The sequence below is a fragment of the Hoplias malabaricus genome, chromosome 8 (genome assembly GCF_029633855.1).
Source record: "Hoplias malabaricus isolate fHopMal1 chromosome 8, fHopMal1.hap1, whole genome shotgun sequence".
NCBI lineage: Eukaryota > Metazoa > Chordata > Actinopteri > Characiformes > Erythrinidae > Hoplias > Hoplias malabaricus.
Window position 1 is genome coordinate 7109760 of NC_089807.1, and position 11727 is coordinate 7121486.

At 47.7% G+C, this 11727-nt stretch overlaps 1 protein-coding gene across 1 annotated transcript in view; it reads right to left on the reverse strand.

The window, feature by feature from the left end:
- ldlrap1b (low density lipoprotein receptor adaptor protein 1b) overlaps positions 1-11490 on the reverse strand; it is an 85632-nt gene extending 74142 nt beyond the window's left edge. The window contains exon 1 of the mRNA XM_066680030.1: positions 11229-11490. Within this exon, the coding sequence (XP_066536127.1) occupies positions 11229-11313 (85 nt within the window). The 5' untranslated portion in view covers positions 11314-11490. The remainder of the gene's footprint in view (positions 1-11228) is intronic.
- Between the last annotated feature and the right edge of the window lie 237 nt (positions 11491-11727).

The window sequence follows — 11727 nt, forward strand, 5'->3', positions numbered from 1 at the left end:
CCCGCTCCGGGTGACTGTCTCAGGTGACTGTCTCTGAAGAGTGTGGTGTGTTCTCCCTGTGTCTATGTGGGTTTCCTCCAGGTGAATGTCTGTGAGGAGTGTGATGTGTTCTCCCTGTGTCTGCGTGGGTTTCCTCCAGGTGACTGTCTCTGAAGAGTGTGGTGTGTTCTCTCTGTGTCTGAGTGGGTTTCCTCCAGGTGACTGTCTGTGAGGAGTGTGGTGTGTTCTCTCTGTGTCTGCGTGGGTTTCCTCCGGGTGACTGTCTGTGAGGAGTGTGGTGTGTTCTCCCTGTGTCTGAGTGGGTTTCCTCCAGGTGACTGTCTCTGAGGAGTGTGGTCTGTTCTCCCTGTGTCTGCGTGGGTTTCCTCCGGGTGACTGTCTGTGAGGAGTGTGGTGTGTTCTCCCTGTGTCTATGTGGGTTTCCTCCAGGTGACTGTCTGTGAGGAGTGTGGTGTGTTCTCCCTGTGTCTGAGTGGGTTTCCTCCAGGTGACTGTCTCTGAGGAGTGTGGTCTGTTCTCCCTGTGTCTGCGTGGGTTTCCTCCGGGTGACTGTCTGTGAGGAGTGTGGTGTGTTCTCCCTGTGTCTGAGTGGGTTTCCTCCGGGTGACTGTCTGTGAGGAGTGTGGTGTGTTCTCTCTGTGTCTGCGTGGGTTTCCTCTGGGTGACAGTCTGTGAGGAATGTGGTGTGTTCTCCCTGTGTCTGCGTGGGTTTCCTCCGGGTGACTGTCTGCGAGGAGTGTGGTGTGTTCTCCCTGTGTCTGCGTGGGTTTCCTCCGGGTGACTGTCTGTGAGGAGTGTGGTGTGTTCTCCCTGTGTCTGCGTGGGTTTCCTCCGGGTGCTCCGGTTTCCTCCCACAGTCCAAAAACACACATTGGCGACTTAAAAGTGTCTGTAGGTGAGTGTGTGAGTGAATGTGTGCCATCCTGTGAAGGACTGGTGCCCCCTCCAGGGTGTGTTCCCGCCTTGTGCCCAGTGATTCCAGGTAGGCTCTGGACCCACCGCGACCCTGAATTGGACAAGGGTTACAGATAATGAATGAATGAATGAATGAAGTGGTGTCTACACATTGTGTATATCCAGAATCTCCAGCTTAAATCAGAAAGAAAGTTTTCAGTGTCCTCAGCACTGTCCTCCCAAAGGGCAGTCAGACAGCATTTTCTCTTGAGATCTCTCCATGACCCTGAAGTGCACTCTTGCTCTTCACACACACACACACACACACACAAACTTGCTCGTCCAAGCTGGAAGAAACTGAAGATATCCTCGACAGATCATAAATCCAGCCTCTTTTCACAGCCATATAAAAGAGCGCTCTGAGAAATATAAAACAACCCGGGAGCACTTTGGTCAGTGCATGCATTTCACTGCCACACCACAGAGAGAAAACCTGACTCAAAGAAGGTCTACAGGTTCAACACCCGATCCACCGCCTCAGATTTCATCTTCCTGCTGGTCTCCCCCTCTTTTCAAACCGCTGCTGGAGTTATGTAACCAGAGAGTAGGGCTGGACCCAGTGTCTGACTGTTAACATTCATGTGCTGTGTAGGCTTTCACTTTTTATTTTGAAATTTGTGAATTTGTTTCTATTTGGATTTGTTGTTGTTGTTGTTTTACGACGTGTAGCGTATCAATAAACGTGAACTGCAAAATATTATACGCTTCGGGGTTACCGAGAGAATGTGTAAAACAGGAAGAGTACAATAACAACTGGTCTCTGAGTGCTCACCACTGGCACCAAACAAAGAACACAAACAAAGTCTGGAGACGTCAAACAGGAGCCAAAATAAAGTCGACTCGGACCTTGAGGAGGGTCAGAACCGGCCGATAAGGAACGAGAGATATCAGGCTCTCAACTGAGGGCCAAAGGCGGCCGGTGATTTTTTTTTGTGGCAAGAAACAAGATTTTTTTCACTTCCAAGAAGCTCTGATTAACCCAAGCATACACTACATCATAAGCATAGACCCACAGTCTTCAGGACAGTTTAATGCACAAAGGAAGAGCTCAAACCGCCCAGATCTGTCAGATCTAACACCAGGAGCAGAGACAGTGAGCGAAGCTAATTCTGCCTTAGCTCCTTTCACACATACACAGTAAACCAGAAATGTTCCGGAGTTTACCCAGAGGAGCTGTATGTGTGAAAACAAACACCCACAACTTTTGTCCCGGACATTACGCAGAGTTTATCCCACTAGCCCCCAGTACAGACTACCCCAGTAGATAAGAGTTACCTCTTAACCTAAATTCTACCGAGTGCAGCAGTAAAAAAAGAACATTTCAAAACAAGTGAAATGCTTGAAGTGCTAGAGACGCTTACATTTCAGTCCCAACAAATAAACACCACAGTCCGGCTCCGTCCCGCAAAGTCTTTTATGAAAACTCTGCAGAGGGCTTTTAATTTGAAACGGTGGATACAGGAAGTGGAGTTGCTGACGCCGGAGTGCGGTGGCCAGCAGAGTTAGATCACAATAAAGTTTACAATGCGTGCTACATTTTAGAAACACCGGCACTGGGGAATATTCACATTGGTCACAACCGGCTGGAGGAGGGGGAGGAGGGAGTGTGTGTTGCCCCCTAGAGGAAACAGAGGGTCAGACTTAAGATCGAGCTCAAAAAAGACGTAACAGATCAGTAAAATAATGATGCCATCCCTACTTTCTAGAATCATGTTATTTACCATGTTTTTTTTTCTTGAACTCTTGCTGCTCTGATTTTAAAACTAATTTTTCCAGTGCTGTATTTCATTTTAAAAACTGTGTTGTTTAAAGCTCTATTACAAATAATGGCTCCCTCTATTAACAAGTTTAAGTCATGGGAGTGTGGAGACGTAGGCTACTGTCTCCCCGGCTTCTGCTATAAAGCCTTGAATCAAAAATAGAATCAGTTTCAGCGCAACATCACACTGTGAAACGGAGCTCCACAGTCGGCTGGGCCCGGCTCTGAGAGAAGTGCTGACGGCAGTGAACGAGTGACTCCCGATACCCCACTGTGGTGGATGGTGACGTGTGCTGGAAGAGATCTGTGGAGAATTACTAGTTACAGGAAGCAGGGCAGAAGGCTAAAACGCTCCTCTCAAATTTTAAACATTGAAACCGTGATTACAGAGAACATCTCTTTCCATTTCTGCTGAAAGTGGTGGAGGTCAACAGCAGGGCGGTGAACACCAGCGCAAACTGGAGTAAACTCACTGGGAGGAATATATTCTGGTAAAAGATGAGTTATTACTGTTGACTGGGGTATCCACGTCTATCTAGCGTTAGTTAAATCAAATAGAAGACGCTTTAAAGGATACATACTCCCCCCCGCTTTCAGCACCTGTTCCTTTAAATGATAATGAGCCGCTCGCTGTTCACCCCGACCCCGAGCGCACAGCAGTGAGAAGCGAGGAGCAGAAGCTCTGTTCTCTTTCTTCTCAGTTTTCTTCTGTGATTGGACAGAATGAGACGAGGGGGCGGGGCAACTCTAAAGTCTCTGCACTTGACGTCAGAAGTGGAGCAGAATCAGAACGGCTTTGTTTTCAGTGCAAAGCAAACTGACTGTGAAGTCTTGTTTCACTGTGTGTGGTTTGGTGGGCTCCTGAACCCCGAATTAATGTACACATTCACTGGACAAGTGATTTCTTTCATATTATATCCCCTTTAACCGTTTGAGGACCCAAAGGAAGCCTGAAACGTATCTGAAGTAAACCCCGGAGCAGGTAACGGAGTCTGGTGATAATAAATGTCTGGGCTAAACAACTCAAACTGAGACACTGGTTTAAACACAGAATTAGAATGAATAGAAAAGACAAAATCCACTGTACCATGACAACTGAGGCTGGTGCTGTCAAGCCTGGAGGTGTCAAGCTGTCAAAATTGTGACGCTGTAGTGGGTTTGAGATCAGTGTTAAGGGCCCGTTCCTCCGGTGCTCCAGGGGAGCCCTGAATCTGGCAACGACTGGAACTCAGTCTAGAGCAACTGGGCACGTCCACAGTTATGTCACCCAGCCAATAACAATAAAAGAAATATAGCGACACAGGAATTTTTAACAGTCCCACCATTAAAATTAAAGGCTTGAGGAGATATGTTCCACATTGCAGCTGCTACTTATCATTCTTGTGGAACAGCAAATGGCATCGTGAAGCGAAAACAGCAGAGCGTCTGCTGCAAAAACCCAACAGTAAATCCACTGTTTTAGAAACATTTTTATAAATAAATAACCACTTCCTCACACCGTCAAAACACGCGAGAGTGTAAAACTGTCCACAGGTGTGAGTGAGTGAGTGAGTGTGTGTGTGACTAGGTGAGTGAGTGACTAGGTGAGAGTGTGAAACGGTCCATAGGTGTAATTGAGTGACTGGGTGAGAGTGTGAACTGTCCACAGTTGTGAGTGAGTGAGTGAGTGAGTGAATGGGTGTGTGTGTGTGACTAGGTGAGTGTGAAACTGTCCACTGCTGTGAGTGGGGGTGTGTGTGAATGGGTTAGAGTGTGAAACTGTCCACAGGTGTGTGTGACTGGGTGAATCGGTGTGTGCGTGACGGTGTGAAACTATCCACAGGTGTGTGTGACTGGGTGAATCGGTGTGTGCGTGACGGTGTGAGTGTGTGAAACTATCCACAGGTGTGTGTGAGTGACTGTGTGTGAAACTGTTCCCAGGTGTGAGTGACTGGGTGAGTGTGTGAGCAAATAGGTGAGTTTGTGAAACTGTCTACAGGTGTGTGTGTGTGTGTGTGTGTGACTGGGTGAGTGTGTGTGTGTGTGTGTATGACTGGGTGAGTGTGTGAAACTGTCCACAGGTGTGAGTGAGTGAGTGAGTGAGTGAAACTGTCTACAAACAGGATGAAGCAGTTAGAGATGAATGAATGAATGATTGAATGTTGAGTCTGTTAGCGCTGATAAACAGAATAAACCCTGTGCTGATGAGAGAATGTTTTATGACCTGAAACTCTTTATTTGAGCCTGTAACTGTTTACTGTGTCATGACAATTATGAAGTAAAACACTGCAGCAGCGTGTAGCATCTGCTCAGCAATAAAAACACAGGAGAAACGATGGCTGTGACACGGAACTGAATGGAGAATCTCATTCAGACCCAAACTAAACCAAACAATAGTCTGTGACGATGCTATTGTATTATTTCTTTATTTATTGGTTCACAAATTATTTACTGCTGTCTAATTCTCGTAGACTCCTGCTGTAATTAAAAAAAATAATTTATTTTAAAGTGCCCTCACTGTGTGTAATTTATACAATGTAAAATATTGGACACTGGAGCAGCTGTAAATGATCTTAAGGTCTCTACACTCAGTACCACGTGTCATCTATTAATATGTCACCAACGAGACATTCCCCCTCAAGGAATTCTAATGTGAAAGATGTTAAATTTAATACCAACATTAATGACTGCCTCCACATTACTGAACTATGGGGACCTTTGTGCTTTGCTTCACACTATAAAAAAACATAGAGTCAGTTGGTGTGTGTATATTTGGTCAAATACAGTCTGGTCAAAACACCACAAAGATCTAGCCCCACAGCAGCGTTTAAACAGCTGTGTAAACAGCCCCTGTTCAGAACGCCCGCTTTCAGCGCCTTTTCCTTTAAATGATAATGAGCCGCTCGCTGTTCACCCCGACCCCGAGCGCACAGCAGTGAGGAGCGAGGAGCAGCAGCTCTGGTTTTTAGCCGTTTTCGCTCTGTTCTCTTTGTGTCTATTTTGCTGGGTTTGCGCTCTCACATAAACACAGGTCCAGCGCTGTGATTGGACAGACTCAGCTGAAGGGGCGGGGCAATTCTGGAGTGTCTGTACTTGACGTCAGAAGTGGAGCAGGATCAGAACTGCCCGTTTTATCCCGTGTGGTCTTGTTTCACAGTGTGTGAGTTGGTGGGCACCAGATCCACAAACTAATGCACAGAACTAGTGACTTCTCCTCATTTGTACTCTAAACTCTCTGGGGTGCTATCATCACTGCAGTCCACTGCTGCGGCCCACGAGGGAAACACTGTACACTGACCCAGACACAGAGATTAAAACGGAAACTCTCAGAAATTATTACACCATAACGTACAGACGTGACAGAGCCTCAGACAAAGGGCTGATATCCGGTCCTCGTGCAGAACTTGTGGCTAGATCTGTTCATCCAACATGCAACAAAGAGGCTTGGGCTTCAGGCGTTCTTCGAGCTGTGAAACTCCTGTGGTGGGACGCTTCCTGTTAAGGCAGGCCGACACGTGTTAGAGTACGGCAGGCTGCTACTGACTGCTGAGCTGTTGCCCTGCTAAACCAAACACAACACACACACACACACACACACACACAGGACCAACAGGCAAACACGAGCAAGGCTGGTGCATCACTGCACACAGAGGAAATCAATTCTAACACACACACGAGCAACAGGAAAACAGGTCAAAACATCAACGCCCAGTACACGAGACATACAGCGCACAGCTCAGTACACCTCACACTGTGGGGCCCGATGTCTGTAGACCCCTGCTTTAAAGGACCCCCACTCGGGACACCACTGTTTAACTGTTCACCACAGAAAGCTTTACTAATTACACTGGACGCTCTGGAGCAGCTGCAGATGAGCCTGAGGTCTCCGTGCCCCACGTCAAGCACTGGATAAAAGGGTATAATCAAGGATCGGGGGAACTGTATTCTCTGAACTGTTCACTGTGTGTGTGTTCACTGCCATGTTTCGGTTAAATTCAGAGACACCAGTTCCCCACGGGGATGACTAAGGTATCACTTCATCTTCTTTCTATCTTTCTTTCTTTTCTGTTTTGGTTTCTTTTCTCCTTTCTTCTTCATGTCTTCTTTCTTTCTTCTCCATGTTGTCTTCTTTCTCTTCTTCCTCCGGTCCTCGGCTGGCTGCGTGTGAACCTGCCGTCTCCTGGTGATCGGGCCGACCCTCACACCACTGCGTATCATGGTCCTGACTGTTCCACAGCTGTTTTTTCTTGCTCTTCGAGACTCGTTTCTGCTCGTTATTTAATCCTTCATTAGCCGAGTCAGCCGTTTATGAGCAGGGAACACTGCGCAGACCTGCGCAGCTGGAGGAGCAGAGCGAGGAACAGCTTGGTATCGCTCTCTACGGCTGAACAATCGTCCCGTTATGTTAAAGTGGACAGAGGAGTGATTCTGTAGCGGAGCTGTTACTAACAACTCTTTCACTAATGCTGTCCTCTTCTGTCCACACTGTCCGTGTTTGTGGACACCTCTGGACCCAGACGTTGTGTGCGCACATTAACTTTAGGAACACTTTTAGAGTAAATATGTTTATGTTTATAACTCCTGCCTTTGTGGCTGCATCCACTACAGCAGAGGACCGCCTCTCAGGCCTTACACAATAATTACATTATTGATTTATCGTACAGTACACGGACATCGCCTCTGTCATTTCTGCTGACCTCAGTACCGCCCACTGTGTTTACGGGGGAATGCTCTTTTACAGAAAAATAAACAAAAATGTTTTAAATATTTCAGCTGTTCTCTGGTTTTCTCTGATCTTTCTGTTCAGGAGCCGTTCTGTGCATTTGATAAAAACAGTGGCTCCGTTTAATGTATGTTTTATATACTTTTAAACTTTTATATATTTGAATATTTTAACATTGTTTACATTTCAATTCCAATGTCTGTTATTATTACATTAGTGTCATAAAATGGCCTTATTATGACAGTAATATAATTGATTGCAGCAGGTGGTGTGGTGTGTTCTCCCTGTGTCTGTGTGGGTTTCCTCCGGGTGACTGTCTGTGAGGAGTGTGGTGTGTTCTCCCTGTGTCTGCGTGGGTTTCCTCCGGGTGACTGTCTGTGAGGAGTGTGGTGTGTTCTCCCTGTGTCTGTGTGGGTTTCCTCCGGGTGACTGTCTGTGAAGAGTGTGGTGTGTTCTCCCCGTGTCTGCGTGGGTTTCCTCCGGGTGACTGTCTGTGAGGAGTGTGGTGTGTTCTCCCTGTGTCTGCGTGGGTTTCCTCCAGGTGACTGTCTGTGAAGAGTGTGGTGTGTTCTCTGTGTCTGTGTGGGTTTCCTCCGGGTGACTGTCTGTGAAGAGTGTGGTGTGTTCTCTGTGTCTGCGTGGGTTTCCTCCGGGTGACTGTCTGTGAGGAGTGTGGTGTGTTCTCCCTGTGTCTGCGTGGGTTTCCTCCGGGTGACTGTCTGTGAGGAGTGTGGTGTGTTCTCCCTGTGTCTGCGTGGGTTTCCTCCAGGTGACTGTCTGTGAAGAGTGTGGTGTGTTCTCTGTGTCTGCGTGGGTTTCCTCCGGGTGACTGTCTGTGAGGAGTGTGGTGTGTTCGCCCTGTGTCTGCGTGGGTTTCCTCCGGGTGACTGTCTGTGAGGAGTGTGGTGTGTTCTCCCTGTGTCTGCGTGGGTTTCCTCCGGGTGCTCAAGTTTCCTCCCACGCTCCAAAAACACACGTTGGTAGGTGGATTGGCGACTCAAAAGCATCCGTAGGTGTGAGCCCTGTGAAGGACTTTAGGCACCTTACCACAATGACATGTGCTACTGCCAGAGGAGAAATAACTAACCACAACACCATGCCAAACCCCAGCGCTCCCTGACACTGTCCTGACAGACAGACTGTGCTCACCACTGAAAAACACTTACAGAGACCACGTCCAACCACCTTTTTCTATAGCTTCCAAGGCTGGCACATGCCCCAGTCATTGGCCTCCATCCACACATTCCTCTGCCTTTTCCAAACGAGCCCTGGAAGAGACAGCCATCCACTGAAAAAGGCAGATGTCCTCTCAGAGCCAAAAGCAGGCGAGAGCACACAAAACAGCCGATGGCACCCAAAAGTGGCACGCGTGGCTCTGAGCGTGTGCCCAGGGAACGCAGCTCTCCGTCGGTGTGAAGGATGGGGGGGGAGGGGCGGAGGCATTTGCCTAAGCAAGTCAAACAATAGGGTCACCAGGCAGCTAAGCTGCTTTTTGTGAGAACCACCCTGGCACGGTGTGACTAAACCGAGCCGACCAGCTGACTGGCCACGCATGGTTGTCTGGATCACTCTCACACTGAGCCGGAGATCAAAAGCTTCAGCTGAATCCTACGGGGCAAGAGAAGCAGCGATTTCCGAGCCAGCTACCCCCGCGGTTTTGACTGTACTTACACATTACATCATTCACACTCCATAGCTGTGAGCACAGGGCGTGTTTTACGGTCCCTGAAACCCCTCTCCTGTAACACGCAGCGTACTGAAGCCTGTCTGCACGACGGTGAATAAGAAGCGAGCAAGGTTCGACACGTCACGTAACTGTCCTACGACGAAGGCCAAAAAACCATTGCCTAGCAACACTGGGTTGCCAAGAAGTGTTGCAGAAGATCTGAAATGTCCAGTAAGGGCTGCAGTCATGACTCTGCGCGCTCTTCCACGTCTCCTCCTGTCGTGTTGAAGGCAGTGCTGAACAATGTGGGGGCAGTCATTTTTCAAGCCAACATTACAGCTGTGATTTAAAGGGGATATATTATGAAAAAAGGTGGATGTGCACATTAATATGTGTATCTGAAGCCCACCAACCCACACACAATACAGTCAGTTTTCTGTGTGCTGCCAAATCAGAAAACATGGGATAAAGTTAGTTATTATGTTCATGTGCTGCTTCGTATGTAGAACACAGACACTTTACAACTGCCCCGCCCCCTCGTCTGAGTCTGTCCAATCACAGCGTTGGAACCGTGTTTATGTGAGGGCACAAAGACGAGATTAAACGCAGCAAAATAGACACAACGAGCGCGGAGAAATAAGAGCACTGAGTAAAAACGGAGAAGAAAGAGAACAGAGTGAAAACGGCTAAAAACCAGAGCTTCTGCTCCTCGCTCCTCACTGCTGTGCGCTCGGGGTCGGGGTGAACAGCGAGCGGCTCATTATCATTTAAAGGAACAGGCGCTGAAACGCATCTCTTTAGACACTGCTGGTGTTTTGACCACAGCAGGTCACAGAAGTGTGTTTCCTTGTGGAAAATTCATAGAATACCTTGCCTTTTTCAATAAATGAAGGTCCAGCTCTAGATTCTGATTTTGACTGCAATTTAAGACTTATCTTTCAATCCTAGCCGGAGACAACACCCATCCACTCATGGACACAACTAACCTCTGCAGCTGAGGAAGCCCCAAGAGGATGTGGAGCATCCTGACGGTGACGTGGTGCGCTGAAAGATCCCAAACGGAGACAAAGAGAGGGTCTAAAACATGATTCAAACAAGATCCATTCTAAATCCGCAACCGCGTGCGAACACAGACCGGACGTATCCAAATGAGCCGACCCAGAACGACAAGACTGGTGTCATCGAACTAACAGGACCATGAAAGACCATCATCACCCAAATGAAGCCAGCGTCTATAGGTTAATGAGGATAAGAAGTGGAGCTGAAACATGACTCGTTCTTATATTGAAACTGCAGTTTGAAAGAGTGTGTTTTAACAGGCTGTTTATTTTCTACAACAGCACCTCACAATGACCACAACCCAATGACCGTCAACATTCAGTCTACACCTGGTGCTGGTTTCTTTGTTATAACAACAGTCCTGGACCTGGCCCACAGTCACAGTACTTACCTGAGCTGCCATTTCACACAGGGTCAGATACGGCGTTTATCGACACTTTAACATTACCTTTAGTTAAAGAACATTTTAAACGTGTCTGATTTAGATGTTAAGCATTTTCACTTTCAAACTACAGCATAAAAAAAACACACTCTCAAAAACACGGATTCAGTCGACCAGGGTTTCTGACATCACAAACCTAATGAGCTAGTCCTGTCAAAAGTAATCTCATTTCAATATTCGAGTGATGAATGAATGGGGGGGGGTGTAGTGTTATATCTACGTCGTTTTAATGGATAGTTCTCTTGGTAATAACTTGTACAAATATCGATTTCGTTCACGGAAATGTGTTTTTAAGGGTTTAAATCAATGTCCGGAGGGAGGACTTAAAATGGTAACGTGAAATCGTACACAAAACGGAACCGACGTCTTCTGCAAAAGAAGTTTAACTTTGCTTTGTGCGACTTTTCCGTTCCACCTTAAACAGAGCAGAAGCGGCGGCGGTTGACGGGGGCTAGAACGGCACTGCTGCACCGTTTAAGGTGGAACGGGAAATTCGAAGATACGCTGAGGACCCTGCTGAACACAAACTTGTCCAGGGACCACCGTCACTAACGTGTTTCACGGAAAGGCGTCAACAGAACCGGTCCAGCCCACTCTGGCCGTGTGAAAGGCTGAACGCCGTGTGTGCTGGAGAGGCAGAACTCACTTCTGTGTTTCCCCGAGGTCCAACTCTGCTTGGCGAGGCTGGGACTCCGAATAATCGCCCGACCCGCTGATTTTAAAGCGTCCATGGTTCGTCCTGAGGAGGGGGACTGAGACCGCAGACCTCCAGCCTCCTGCGGTAGCGCCTCCGACCGCTCTTCGCGATCACCTTCCCGGCTGAAAACTTTTTTATTAATTTATTAATTTGAACCGTGTTTCCCCGCCTGCCTTCCCCTCTCTGTGGAGAGCCCCTCTCTGGACGGATCTACACGCTCGTCCCGGGGAGGGCGGGGCTCGGAATGCAAATGCACCCCAGTGCGTATTGATCTGACGTGGCAGAAGGAGTGGGCGGGGCCTCCACAGACCACATCACTCAATAACACCAGTCTTACACTGGGATAAATAAACACCCCATAAATCTGCAATAAGCAGCTATTAAACATAAATAAGATGCTAATAATAAAAATAATGAATAATAAAGGGTATTAAAGGTTATTAATTAA